General features: G+C 42.9%; 2 protein-coding genes across 8 annotated transcripts in view; one reads left to right on the top strand and one right to left on the bottom strand.

The window, feature by feature from the left end:
* ITSN1 (intersectin 1) overlaps positions 1 to 10,691 on the bottom strand; it is a 239,939-nt gene extending 229,248 nt beyond the window's left edge. For 3 of the 4 annotated variants that reach the window (XM_007183718.3, XM_028166956.2, XM_028166955.2), the window contains exon 1: positions 10,436 to 10,689. Coding sequence is in view for 1 of the 4 variants with exons in the window: in XM_028166955.2 (XP_028022756.2) it covers positions 10,436 to 10,440 (5 nt within the window). In the remaining 3 variants the exon portion in view is untranslated. Of the gene's footprint in view, positions 1 to 10,435 lie in introns of all 4 variants that reach the window. The other variant, XM_007183719.2, reaches the window with a different exon arrangement.
* A 299-nt stretch (positions 10,692 to 10,990) lies between these two features.
* CRYZL1 (crystallin zeta like 1) overlaps positions 10,991 to 15,123 on the top strand; it is a 33,260-nt gene continuing 29,127 nt past the window's right edge. For 2 of the 4 annotated variants that reach the window (XM_028166906.2, XM_007183717.3), the window contains exon 1: positions 10,992 to 11,458. In XM_028166906.2, coding sequence (XP_028022707.2) covers positions 11,360 to 11,458 — 99 coding nt within the window. In that variant the 5' untranslated portion in view covers positions 10,992 to 11,359. Of the gene's footprint in view, positions 11,459 to 15,123 lie in introns of all 4 variants that reach the window. The other 2 variants (XR_009008122.1, XM_007183716.3) reach the window with 2 other exon arrangements.

The raw sequence follows: 15,123 nt of genomic DNA, 5'->3' as shown, positions 1-15,123 counted from the left end.
GCGTGCAGGCTTTCTCTACTTGTGGCGAGCGGGGGCTACTCTTCATTGCAGTGCGCGGGCTTCACATTGTGGTGGCTTCTCTTGTTGTGGAGCACGGGCTCTAGGCACGCGGGCTTCAGTAGTTGCAGCATGTGGGCTCAGTAGTTGCGGCACGCAGGCCCTAGAGCATGCGGGCTTCAGTATTTGTGGCACGTGGACTCAGTAGTTGTGGCTCGCGGGCTTTAGAGTGCAGGCTCGGTAGTTGTGGTGCATGGGCTTAGTTGCTCCGTGGCATGTGGGATCTTCCTGGACAAGTGATCAAACCCGTGTCCCCTGCATTGGCAGGTGGATTCTTAACCACTGCGCCACCAGGGAAGTCCCATCTATCTTATATATAGCAGTGTATCCTTAATTTTTGATGTTGCTGTTATATGGAGAAAATAATAATAAATTCACAACTTCCTCAGACGACAGTCAAGAACTACAAGAGATGAGGTAGGATTATAAAAAGAATATAGAGCTGAAAATGAAGAGAAGGCTTAGATCAGAGTAACAGAACCCAACATCAGCTGGCTTCAACTAACATGTGTGTTCGGGGGAGGTGGGGTGTAATCTTAAGAATATAGGAGGACTTCATAGAACTCAGGAACAGGAATGCAACCAGCCCCAGAAAAAACTGGAAGAGATGTTTCAAGTTATCAGTCTCAGGTAGTGTTCTCTCTTTCTGCTTCTCTCTAGATACCTGCTTTATTTTCTCCATCCACAAACCACCTTTATCTGTCCCCAGACACAACAGCAGAACGTAACTGCCTATAACTTCCAAGTTTTTACGTTACGGCCCGTGAACACATTAAGGTCAAATCCCTCTCTCTTGGGCCCAACGTCAAATCTCCAGGAAAGGACACTGATTGGACTACCTTGGGTCAGGTCCCTAAACCTGGTTCAATCCTCTGTGTCTTCTGTGGGAATGAAGAAGTATGCAGGGGAGTGGATGTCTATGTTAGAGGACAGTTAAGGGATTCGTGTTGAGTCAGGCAGACACTCCAAAAGTTCCCATTATACATTCCCAGGGTTGTACCCTGGTTTTCTCATCATCAAAATAAAGGAAATGGTCACCAAAGTCTAGAGTTTAATAGAATTTAAGAGAATTAATTGAATTTAAGAAATGAGAGGGTAACTAGCATTCACCACTGTTTGGGGAGTTCATGTCAGTAAGAAATACAAGCCAAAAAATTAATTATAAATTCTAGAAATAAAAAGTATCTTTTATAAATATGATGGTCTACATGAAAAACTCAAGAGAAATGAAAAAAATCATGAGGTCTTGGAGAGCTGAGACCTTTGTCTTGGTTCAAGGCTGGACACCTAGAGCAATGCCAGGCACAGAGCACGTGCTCAAACATTCACTAAACCACTGACCAAACTCAGAACTTCCCACCTGTAGATCTTTAACATGGGTTAGACGTGTGCTCAAGGTACTGATGCCCTCAGGTTTAGGGGATGATGCCTGCCATTAGTACTAATTACTAGGACTGATGTGGTACAAATATATAATGCTAGAAAGGTTGAGAAGCACTGAATAAATGAACAAAGCACTACTGGAACTCAGAGTTCTAGCAAGGTGGCTGGTTACCAAGTAAATCTGTATAAAGCCAATAAGCATTTAAATGTTCAACTCAGTAGTAGTACCAAAAAATGCAAGTTAAAACTAATAAAACTGGCTAAGATTTTTTTTTTTTTGAGGTGGTTTTACCCAATGCTGGTAAGGAAACAGGAGACAGGTACACACTGCCGAGGTAGCATACAGTTAAGGCTTGGGAATATATTCCAATATACTAAGTGAAAAACACAGGCTACAAAACTATATATACCTGAGGTTATAAACTGGCAAGGCAAAAGAGACTGAATGCAGCCCTCAGGTACGCTTTGTTTGAACCCCAGTGTGTTATTAAAAATTGTGGCCCACATAAAAATTGGGAGATGTCTTATTAAATCCATATTTCTAGATTTCCAGCTTCTCTTAAAAAGCTAGAAGGTGTAGTAACACCAAGATGTATCCTCCCAGGGCCACAAATGTCTGGGCAGACTGGCCCTGGGCTGCCCCATCCATGGGACCATCTTCAGTCCCCAGAGTCCCTAACATGCCTTCATGTCCCCCAGACTGAATACACCTAAATTTCTAGGTAATCTGAGCGAGCTGACCCCTCACAGGGCATGGATGGTCATTATCTCTGGACAGTGAGATCCCAGATATGCTCTTTTACTCCTTTATCTGAATTTTCAAAAGCTTTCTTCAATAAACATGTATTGCTTTTGTAGTAAGAAAAACTTGTTACTTTTTAAATTACCAAATCACAACTGCAATGTCACTTAATCTAATGAGATCAAAACAACTAAAGATAACAGATAATGACTATGGTTTAAAACTAACGGAACTAAGGAAGTAACGTAAGGTTACAATTACTACAGTATTTCCCTCCCTTTGATACTAATTAAAACACCAGATTGGACAGACAATATTAGCATTTTACAAATTAGATCTTCCTCAAAGTGAATAGCTTCTATAGACACTCAATTCATAAAACAGCTATTTTTAAGGATTCACTTCCATATATTTAAAGTTTCTTTCACCAAAAAATGTAAACAGAAAAATCTCTCCTATCAGAAATCTATAGTCATAACCTCAATGAAATTAATGGTTAAAAAGTTAGGGGCTTCCCTGGTGGCGCAGTGGTTGAGAATCTGCCTGCCAATGCAGGGGACATGGGTTCGAGCCCTGGCCTGGGAAGATCCCACATGCCACGGAGCGACTGGGCCCGTGAGCCACAACTACTGAGCCACAACTACTGAGCCACAACTACTGAGCCTGCGCGTCTGGAGCCTGTGCTCCGCGACAGGAGAGGCCGCGATAGTGAGAGGCCCGCGCACCGCGATGAAGAGCGGCCCCCGCTCGCAGCAACGAGAGAAAGCCCTCGCACAGAAACGAAGACCCAACACAGCCAAAAATAAATAAATAAATAAAAATTTAAAAAAAAAAGTTAAATAATTCCTGATCTTTATTTTACATTGTTTTATTTTATTTGATCCATAAGAATAGTGGTTTTATGGGGTTCTCTTTTCCTCAGAGAACTTCAAAAGTTTATACAAATCACCATTCATCTCATCCCATCAAAGAGTAAATCATATTACCCTCATCGCAAAGAAAAAGTACAAGGCCAGGTAGAAATGTCAATTTCAGATAACTGAAAGCAGGGTCAATTCGACATTTCTCTCTCGCTCTCCTCCAATCCACTCCCACGTGACATCCAGAGGGATCTATTCAAACAAAAGGTACTCCCCTGCTTAAAACTGATGTTGGCTTCCTACTTCCACTGACTCTGAATAAAATCCAAACCAGCTCCTGTCTCCTTTATTCCTCACCTGTCTCTCCAGTGCTCACCGCACCTGGGTGACTCGGGCCTCCAGGTAAACAGAGCCTCAAACACTAATCTATTCAACATGCCAGCATGCGACTGTTGAGTGTCCACTGTGCACCAGACACTGTTCTAGGTCCTGAGGATAAGGCAGAGAGGAACGCAGACAAAACTCCCTGTCTCGTGGAGCTCACACCCTAGTCAACCCCTCTACCAAGTTCTCTCCCTCCACAATTTCTCTAATCATTTAAAGAATATTAAAACAGCAATTTTAATGACAATATATCAAGGTATCTGAAAATAAGCAGTACTACCTATAAGAGACATATTATTATTTACTGACTTTGTTTAATATTATTTATTGTAAGTGAAGGAAAGAGGAGAAACAAAGGAGGGTGGACCTTTAACCACTGAAACTTGGTATATATACCAGGAATGACACTAATTTTTCTGTCAACTTTTCAAGGTTTCTCTCATTACTAGCTATACAGCTTTTATATGTTAGTGATCAAAATGGAATACCTTAATTCTGTAAGAATGGAGCAGTTGAGTTTCAAATGATTCCAGAAACTGAAAGATTACTTGCTTTTAAAATCTATTATCCTAAGATTACAGCAGAAATGAATTGATTTTTATAAAACAGTGGATCCACAACACTCTTATTATAGATAATGCACAGGAATGGAGGTGTGTGTGTGTGTGTGTGTGTGCGTGTGCGTGTGCGTGTGTTTATACAATGGCTTATAATACAACACATTACCCTTGTTAGAATAAAACTGCTCAGGAAATTTGCCTCAGAGAGAGGTGATTAGCCCTCTACACACACACACACACACACACACACACACACACACACACAACAAATGGCTCCAATGACACCTTGTTTCCAAGCTTTTATCATAAGAATCAGTGTCCTTCGTAACCAGGTTGGTGAAAGCATGACACTAAAAGCCAGTTGGCCTCGTCCATTTCCCTGTATCCACCAGTCACCAGAAGGACTTGCAGACAAAATGCTGGGATGAACAAAACCATCACTGACAGAGAAACAAGTCAAAAGGTTCACCAAGGCACATAGGATCCAAAGCTGTCCCTCCTTCATTAGCATGGTGTACAAGAGTTCCGTTTCCCTCCCCCTTCCTTTTCTTGGGAATGACTTAACCAGTGACAAATCTAGTGAACTGTTTTCATTTTTAGGAAGAAGAATGGGATGTTATTGTGACCAGTTTGGTGGTGTGATATGGAAAGTCAGAAAATTCATACACCTGTCACAATGATAGCTAACTTTTTTTTTAGCTGCATTAAGGAAAGGACGTTTAATTTTAACCACCAAGGATTAAAAAAAACTTTGACCAACTGCTATGACCTTGTTATTGAGTTCGCAAAAGAGTTCGTTCGGGTTTTTCTGTAAGATGTTATGCAAAAGTCCGAATGAGCTTTTTGGCCAACAATATTTTCTCAAATTCAGCTGAATCCGAAACTCTATCGCATCCCTCAGTTCACCTCCTGGCTCCACCACTGGATGAGGAGTAAAGTGCCCCCAGGACCACTCCCACCCGGCCTGGGTGGAGCTCCAGCCCTCACAACAGTGAGAGTGGGTTTTGGTGTCCAGCCTAAAACTGAGCCGTGGTTGTCCTGCCTGACTGAGCAGCACAAACTCAGGCCAGAGAGCTGAAGCCAAAATGATTTCACCAGCTCTCTCTCTGGGCAATAAGCTAGTAAGGTAAGCTGCCAATCATCAATCCTACTAGAAAAAGGTGAAAAGAGCAATGATGAATTCAAACAGATTAGCTTACTGGAAATTCACCTTGTTAGAGGGCTACAGTCATGAGCAACAAAACTTTAATGATATTCTACCATCACACTTATGAATAGAAGGGGTTTTTTTTTTTTTTAAATGGTCTCCCAGTGGATGGGTGACAGCTCTCTACAGTGAGGCCTTTGCATTCCCGAACTGAACTTCCACCAGGCACTTCAAATCTCCAAACTGGTCGACATGGAAATGTTTGGACAGACTCCCGGCTGTCTCCCTGATCACACTTCTGTACGTTGTCTTGTGTTCCCAAGGCAAGTCCACACCACAAGTAAACTGCCTTTTCCAATTTCGCTAGTCTTCTCTGTGACTCTAATCCTGTTTCTTACGCAGGGGTGCTTTAGGAAAACCACTACAGAGGAAAGGGTAGCACACTGCTTTGAGAGGTGGGTGCTAGACAGGACATGAAGCTTGTTTGTGAGCTAACTTATGCGACGAACTCCTCAATGAGAGGGCTTCAAATCTGTGCCCCATCTACTTTATAAATTAATGCACGCCAAGAAACTGCAGGTTATTTCAAAACAGAAATCAGGAATGTAAAAAGTACACCCAATGCCGTACAACATGTGCAGGAAACAGGCAATCCAGCACTATGGCTAAGAGTTTGGGCTCTAGAGTAACTAATCTGCATGGCCACTTGCTGGCTCTCTGTTACTTAACTGCAGGTACCTTGGTTTCCAAGTCATATTCATCTAAAAAACCGAGAATTTGTAAAAATTAAGTGAGTTAATGCTTATAAAATGCTGTAAATGGATTCAATAAATGTTAGCTATCGGGAATTCCCTGGCGGTCCAGTGGTTAGGACTCCGTGCTTCCAATGCAGAGGGCACGGGTTCAATCCCTGGTCTGGGAACTAAGATCCCGCAATCCAACCAGCACAGCCAAAAAAAAAAAAAAAAGTTAGCTATCATTATGACAGGTGTATGAATTTTCTGACTTTCCATATCGCACCACCAAACTGGTCACAATAACATCCCATTCTTCTTCCTAAAAATGAAAACAATTCACTAGGTTTGTCACTGGTTAAGTCACTCCCAAAAAAAGGAAGGGGGAGGGAAACGGAACTCTCATACACCATGCTAAGAGTGTAAATTGCTACAACCTTTCAAAATGACAAATTGGAAATATGTATCAAAAACCCTTAAACCATAGCATGTACTTTGATCCTGCAATCACACCTCTAGAAATTTATCCTAAGGAATAAAAATCTCAAAAGTATATATAGAGATGCATGGAGGACAGTCATTGCAGAGATACTGATTATAGTGGTGGGAAAAAAATTAATGTTTAATAAAAACAAATTGGTTAAATTATCATAGACCCATAAAATGGATTATTCAACTACTATTATAACTGACTATACAGACATGAAAAGATTCATGATAAGATGTTAAGAAAAAAAGTACAGGTTACAAAACAATCATATGTATAGCAGGATCCCATATTTGCTACCAAAAACTATATATAAATAGCCACATGCACACAGAAAAAGGGTCTGGAGAGAAATGTATTCAGGTAGTGGACCTCTAAGTATTTTATGGTTTTCTACTTTTTGTTGTTCTGTATTTTAATTGTTCTACCATAAACATGCGATTCTTTAAAATACAAGGGATTATCTAAACTGATTATCAGTTTCTTTCTGAAATAATACTATTAAGCTGAAAGTGATGACAGGTTTATCTTTATTTAGAAAAAAAATTTGCATAGAACTTGATGTTTTATTAAATACTTTTAATGTTTAGTCTAGTTATTGTTATAATTTAAAAATTATACATATTTAGTGCCAGGAAATTAGCAAGAGACTTCTTTTTTAAGCAATGGATTTCTACTTACTACCATAAAGTACAGTAGTACAAAAACTGAGCGGACTAGCTAGAGTTTCATATATTTTTATATACCTCAACTTCTTATGATCATCATAACTACCACTTATTAAATGAGTGTATCTGAAGAACTTAAGCAAGCACTTAGAAGTATTAAATTTTACTACAACAATTCCCATTTTCAGCTGAGAAACCTGAGGCACAGAGAGGTTAGGTGACTAGATCAAAGTCACAGACTATGTGCGGTCAAACCCAATATTCTCTAGATGTTGCACTCTTTAACTATCCATCCCCTCAACTACACAACAGAAGCTGTTATTTATGGGACTGAGTCCTGTGCTGGACTCTGAAAAAAAGGAGTGAAGGTCATATGTTACGAGTATGAAAAATAAAATCGGAAAACATACCAGTTTTCTACATTGTTTGGAAACCAATTTTTATTGCACTATGTTGGGCTTATCATAGCTTATAAAATGGCATTTTAATGTAGTGATAACATAGTAATTTACCACTATACTGTGACTTAAATTTATATTTTGAGTCTAAGCAAACATTTTGCTAGGGGCCTTCTTTCCAGCTTATCGCCTTGAGCAGTCTAAGCTTGGGAAAGGTTCTCTCCTTTCAGAGCCAACCAAACTTACAGAAATGATTGGGGTACAGTACTTGTGGCTCCTAGCTTAAAATCAATGACTACAAAGTGATAAGATTAACTTTACAAGTAAAGGTTTAAAGACGTGGCCTCACTGTGATGTAATTCACTCAAGTGTTTCATGAAGTTCCTCCAGGCACTCTTCCAGGCACTGGAGGCACAATGATGAACCAAAGTCTCTGCCCTTCTGAAATTTATATTATAGGTGTGTTACATACCTGAACGTCATAGTTTTTTATTAGCAGCCTAAGGCATAAAAGTTATTCTGTCTCTTGAAAAAACTTGCTATCCTCTTCAAAACATGGTCTTAGGACACGCTCACTGAGAAGGAAGCACAATGCCAGTGGTTCTCCAACGCTACTGTGCAAGAAAACTTCCTGGAGGACCTGCTGGAAATCAGATCCCAGGAGTCTGTATTTTTAGCAAGAACCTCAGGTAATGCTGATATAAGTGTTCTGAGGTCCAGACTTTGAGAAACCCGCCAGTAAGTGGAACCATTCAGAAGAGAATGATCATTCAGAAGAGAAAAGCTCTATGGCAGTGGAATGTGAACTGAGTAATATAAACCCAACCGACCTGTAATTAATTCCCTATAATTCACAAATCTAGCAAATTAAAAAGCTGAGTAAGAGTAGAGGGATTTACCAGCACCGCCTTCTTAACCCCCCGTTATAGGAGATTTGAGTTTGCCTTAATCTAGTTATTTGGGGAAAACATGAACCTAAGCAGAATTTTACTACCAATATTAGGGATAAGCATTAAGAAAAAGGAAATTGTTAGTCAACTGCAAAAAAAAAAAAAATTAGCTAAGAGAGACAAACATTTCAGGGAACTAACTTGCTACCACTCATTTTATGCCCTATTTCACAATGCTTAGTATCTGAACAATCCACAGGGTTCCAAAGTACATCAAAAATTTGTTCATTTCCTTTCTTACTCAGGCAGAATAATAATAGACTTTTGTGAAGGTACCATATGCCTCAGCAATTTCAATAGATAACATTCTTAGATAAAGAAATAGCCTTAAAAAAAAAGTTGTATCAGAAATGCTCCTTACTGGAGCTACTTAAAGAAGTTTTAAATAGTTTTTAAACCATCACTAAATTAGTGTCCCTCATTTCTCAATTTAGATTACCTAAAGTTTCTGGGTTCTTTACAAACCTCCTACAGAAAGAACTCAATATTTTAAAATGGTTTTTTCTTTAGTAATAAGCAAACAACCATCAAAACAACATAAATGTTTCAAGTAAACTATTAAAAATTTGACAACAAAAACACAGTATTTTGTTCTCAGTGACAGGTAGAAATCATAATTTTGGGGGGCATTTAAGCTTCTGCACCTTAAATCACCTAAAAATAAAGGTATCCCAACAAATACATTCCTCCTATTTCAGAGGTTAAGAGTAGCACTATACAAACCAGCTGGCCTGCTGGATCCATGGCCCCAGTTCCTTCCCTCATATCCTGTCCACTACATAATCCATGAGATCTCTGAGCCTGGTCTTCATCCTTTCAAAGGGATTAGTAAAAACTGCCTCCGCGTTGACAGAATTGAGATTTTCCAGATGCATTTTTTGGTATCGTATTTGTTTTTATTACCTATATATACTTTTTATTGTACTTGTTTTTATTATCCGTACGTTCCGACCACGGAAACATTAAGAGTAGGATGCCAGCAGATAAGCACAAAGAAACGCATCTGTCCAGAGTCTGCATGTATTTAAAATTTCAGGCTGGTGCTGCCTTCAGAATAGCACTGATGATGGCAAAGTTCTAAAGGAAACTTTCATATTAAGAGGCCATCAAAAATCTCCATAGCCTTCAACTCAACATAGAAGCCGCTAATTTATTTCTTCAAAAGCAAAGCCTTTAGTCTGAATCACAACAAAAGATGTCTATAGGAAATGTAATCTACGAAGTTGCCTTCTAATCCAAAGGCAAACAAGGAGTAAAGGAAGGCGCAACCCATTCCTCGTTGGTTTCCTTTTCCTGGGGATTCTGATCATATTTCCTCGTTCAAGCGAGAGCCGGTAATTGTGCCTTCGGTCCACACCGTAAAGCCCTGTCTGTGCGTAAAGAAAGGAAGGGGAACGGCAGACACCGGGGACGCGCTCCCACTGAAAGGAGAGCCGCTTTCCGTTAAATACCATCAGAGACAGCCCCAGCAGGAGGACTCAGGGCCAAACGGCATTGACTGTCCTTCACTGACAGGGATTTCGCAGGCACACGAGAGAGAAAAAGGGATGAGCCGGGAACTCGAGGCCGGGGGAGAGAGGCGGGAGGCGCGACGCCGCTCCCCGCGAGCTCCGGATCCCCGGGAGGCTGGCGGGGAAGCGAGACTTGGCCGGCCCGCCAGGCTCAGGCGGCCGAGGGCAGCGAGGTCAGCCCTGGAAGGACCGACCGCCCCACGTCCCCCCTGAGGAAGGAGGGACCCCGCTCGCCGGCCACGGCTGCGGACGCCCATTCAACCCGAAGCCCGTCCCGTGGCCGCCACCCCCTCAGTCCGCCGCGGAGCCCTGGCCTCCCGGCGCCCGCCAGCCGGCCGCCCCACCGCAGCCCCCGGGAGAATAGGAAGGACGAGGCACAGGGTCGGCGGGTGCCTCGCCTCCCGACCGTGCGGCAAAGGGTGAAGGGCGCCCGGAGGGACGCGCGCCGGCCCGGGGAACGGGCGCCCCAGGCGGCCATCGCGCCGACCCCCGCGCCGACCCCCGCCCCTGCCGCCTTCCCGGTCCAGGCCGCCGCGGTCCAGCCCGCTCCTCACCTCATCTCCAGGCGGGTCCACGCTGCCGCCCCAGGGACAAATCAGTACAGCTCACTCGCAGCGGGAGGGAACGCAGGAGCCGCAGCCCTGCACACCATCCCCGCCCGCCCGCCTCTCCGTACGTCCCGAAGCCCGCTCGGGATTCTCCCTCGCGAGCCGCCGTACTACGGAGCAACCAAGCTGCGCTCCCTCCCCTCTCCTCCGATCTTCTCTACCTCCTTCGCTCCCTCCCTCGCTCCCGCCTATCTCCTCATCTCCCTCGGCTGCCTCCCCTGCTCCCATCCACCCCTCCATCTCCGCCCCCGGGTGGGTGGGGACAAAAACCCTACCAATCGGAAGAAGGGGCCCACACCTCCTCACCGCCCCCTACCTCTAGCCCCGCCCACCGCGGGGAACCAAAGGAGGGGCAGCTGAGAGAAATGAAAGAGGACGGCGTGACAGCCGAATAAACCAATCAGCAAGCCCAAAGGGGGCGTGACCTGGGCTCTCCTTCCTCCCCACCCCCTTTCCAGAAGGCGTAACTAGAGATGTCTGGTCTGGGATTTTCCTGACGGGGCTTGGGCAGATTTTGTTCCACGATTTCGGTGCATTTCTCCGTTGCCGTGCGAAGCGAGACACTAGTTAGGATGCGTTCAACTAACTAACGGAAAGTGTTAAAGGAAAGGACAATGTGGAGGCAAAAGGGAGGCGGGGAACAGTCCAAAGAAGATGATGGGGATACGGTTGGAATGAGGAAGGGTGTGGTCTTTGATATTTGCATAAAACTGAACCCTTCGGCAACTAGGACTTCGCGCATTTATTGGTAGCCCCTGGTGCATCGCCTTAGAGCATGCCGGGAGATGTAGTTCCATGTTCGGTTGCTATGGCGTTCCCTACAGCCTCGGAGAGTCCGAGAGCCTCCGAGACTGACGAGCGGCCTGGCCAATGGGAACAGCCCCTGGCCCAGAGGGGGCGGACCCTCTGCAGAAGGACTCGAAGGTGGCTGCGGTGAAGGTGCAGGCCATTGGAGTCGCTCCGAGGCAGGTGAGTGCCGAGAAACGCGCTGCGTGTCTCGGGAAACCGGGCCTTGGGGGAAAGAGCGGGAGACGCCCCGGCGAACCGTCCAGCCCTGGGGCGGATGGTGGTTACCGTCCTCAGATCTCTCGGGCCCAGGCCTCGCTTAGCTGAGGCCGCTGAGGGGCGGGTAAGACTTGATTTGACTGACGATTTCCTGGTCCTTACAGGTTTGGATGGTAGATTTTACCTCAGTTTGTATCTCTCTCCACATTTATGGGGGCAGAAGTCTGGAAGTTCCCTTCCACTGAATCTCCCAGGTTGGATTTCTCCCCTTCCTGCATCTTTTTGTCCCTCTACTTGGAGTTTCTTTTTTTTCTACCTTACTCCTTCCCTACCGCCGCTTTCTCCTCCACTTTTGTTTTTCGGTGAGCACTTCCTTAAAGCCAGGGTATTCGCATTTATGTAACTGTAGGGCCAGGTTTATCCTCCGGAGTAAGCTCGACAGCGGAATACTCCGGAGCGATGCTAGAGAACCACCTCAGAATCATATTGAAGCGCAGATGCTGATTGTGTAGGTCTGGGCGGCCCTGAGAATCTGCAGTTCTGACAAGCTCTCAGGTGCTGCTGGTCCGCGTCATGAGCAGCCGGGTTCTCCATAAGCTCTGAGTGCAGATTTAATGAGAGCCACGTTTAAAAAAAAAAAAAAGAAAGAAAGAAAAAAGAAAAGAAACATGAAATTAATTTTAAGGTTTCATTTAACCCAGAATGTCTAAAATATTACCATTTCGGGATTTTCCTGGCTGTCCAGTGGTTAGGACTCCGAGGTCTCACTGCCAAGGGCCCCGGTTCCATCCCTGGTCTGGGGAACTAAGATCCCACAAGCCGCGCGGTGTGGCCAAAGATAAGAAATAAAATATCGTTTCGATACATAATCAGATATTTTAAAATCGAGATATTCTGCGTTCTCTTTTTCTTCATATTAAGTCTTCGAAATCTGATGTGCATCTTACAGTAACGGCACGTCTCAGTTCTGACTAGGCACAGTTCAAGGGCTCCTTGGTGGCTAGTGGCTACAGTTACTGAATGGCACAGGTCTGGATGATGTCATAGCCCACGGCCGAAATTAAAAGGTGTTAAAACTCAAGTTGCCCTGGACAGAACCCCTCGCTGCTCTGTGAGATGGGCTTTGGAACTCTTGATATTTTACAAGTTCTCTGCTCAGTTTACAGAAATAATAGTAAATACAGTCAACGTTTATTGAGCACTTACTGTGTGCCAGGTATTGTACTGAGGGCTTTGCATGTATTTTTTTAAGCCTTACAGTACCCCTTTGAGGTAACTACTGTTATTATTCCTGTTTTATAGGTATGGAATCTGAGGCCCAGAAGGTTAAAATTACGTAGCCCAAGTCATACAGTGAATAAGTAGGAAAGCCAGGATTCAGGGTAGGGCCAGTTATGACTTCTAAATCGTATCCATCAATCACTGCAGTGTATAATTGTTACCTTTTATCACTAATTTCAACTTATTGATGCCTCTGCTCTAGATGGCAGAGGATGAGACATTCAGATTGGAAAGAGAGGGTTCACCATACAAGGCAAAGTTGCCTGTCAGTTGCAGTGAAATATTTCGGTAGTTTTACAACTCTCTGTGCTGTGCATTCAAAATCAGAGTTCTAGATTGAAGAAGAGTGCACATAACCTCAAGGAGATATTACTATACCCTGGACAGTAATGTGTCTTGGTTCATTTGTGTACCTCCTTGAAGGAGGAAAAAGGGAAGGCTTGGGAATTCTTAAAATGTTTCACTATGGAATCACAGTGTTTTGGGGGTTTGTTTTTGGTGAAATCTTTTTTTAATTGATAAAAATGTTTTCTTGCTCCTGTGAACTTCACATAGAATAGTTCAAAGACAGCTTTATTTATGATTTTTCTAGATCCAATAAACAGTATACGTTGAGCTAATGAGAGTTTTATGAGTAGAAAAGCAAAAACACACATATCCACATAATGCTAAAATGTAGTATTTTGCAAAATAATTTTCTTCTCTTTTTATACATTATAATAAAGGTGACATCTCATGAATTATTTTCCCTTGATTGTGAATTTATTAGTAAATATTTAATCAAAATTACAGTTCCTACTTTGCATCTGAAGTAAGAAATGATTTAAAATCCTATAGTGATTTAGAAAACTAAGTGTTGACAAACTGCAGGTAATGTTAGTCTGTGGAGAAGAACATCCCTTAAGTCAGTTGGAGAAGAGGGAGAATGTATTAGAGATACAGGGAGGATCCCTCAATTGCTTATCTTCCTCATCACCTGCATTGTCCCAGTGTGACATGATTAAGCCAGCAGGAAGGGATGACTGTCGTTCGTGCCACCATTGGCTCCACTGTTCCCTAGTAGTACAATATGGGAAAATATGACGCTAATTCAGAAATATAAATGAAAGTTAAGTTTCTGTCGTTCTAGATCTTACTATATTAAATGGCCCTACATCAAATAGAAACTGGAACAAAAATTTCTAATCTTTCAATAAATAACCATCCCACTTCCCCAATCAACCCACTACCCACCCCCCAGCAGTACTAGCAAGGGGGTCCTACTAGTAAGAATTCTTAAGTGAAAAGGTATTTTGTAAATCAACAAATAACAATAGTTAAGCTCTCTTGGAGGCAGGAGAATTAATCACATATTCTTTTGCGATTCAAAAGAGGTCATTGCTGAAGCCACTTGTTGCATATATAGGCAACAATTTGACGTATCCAATCGAATGCCTCTTGTTGTTGCTTCCGCCTAAAGCCCGTATCAAAAAAACTTTTTTTCCTTTCCTAGTTCTTCACCTATCTTTAGATCTCAGGTTGTGTGAGATGTAAAGATTACACGTCACTTGTATACATTCAATTGAGTATGTCTTGATAATGTTCATATAAATCTAGATTCTCATAATTAGAAGAGACTTTGTGATGGTCATCTCATCCCCCGACCTCCTCAACTGATGCTTGAATCTCCTTTATGATGCCACTGTAAATGTGTGTCCAGCCTCTAGTTTAAATCCGTCTAGTAAGAGGGACCATGCAACTTCATGCATTTTCCTAAGTTTTAAATTATATACCTAAAATGTGAAATAAAAAGTTCTTATAATACATGTTATTAGCTAGAAATGCTTTCCAGGTTTAGCTAGGTACGAGCCACTATCACAGTGTCTCCCATGCCCATCTTGTAACAGACCCAGGAGAACAGTACAGTATATAGCCAAACACCTGTGTATTCATTGCTTATGTAAAGTGTCCTTAAAATATACGGATTTCTAGAGACTGTTGCCTGCACAATGTAGAGATATGCCTCCCACTTTAAGAAGCAGAGCTGGCCTATCTAGTTAGGACTACCAGTCTCCTCCACAGCCTGCAAAGTATGGTATTTGAACCAAACCTCCATTAGTTACTTTGATTATGCTGACCATATGTTTTATGGGTACATGGTTTGACATACTTCTTTCTCTGATATGTGGATATGTATGAAAAGTCCCACAGATGGGTAAAAACATTGTTAAAACTTAGTATTGTCACCTCTTCAATATAACTGAAGATTTACCCCTAACAATCCAACTAGCATCATAATGCTGTACACTAGGCCCAGCATGATGGGCCAACATTTCAGAGCTGACTTCATCTGGTTTTTTTGGTAGCCT

Source organism: Balaenoptera acutorostrata, chromosome 4 (assembly GCF_949987535.1).
Source record: "Balaenoptera acutorostrata chromosome 4, mBalAcu1.1, whole genome shotgun sequence".
In the NCBI taxonomy this organism is placed as follows: domain Eukaryota; kingdom Metazoa; phylum Chordata; class Mammalia; order Artiodactyla; family Balaenopteridae; genus Balaenoptera; species Balaenoptera acutorostrata.
Note: the sequence above shows the minus strand (reverse complement) of the source record. Positions and strands in the feature narration are given on the sequence as shown.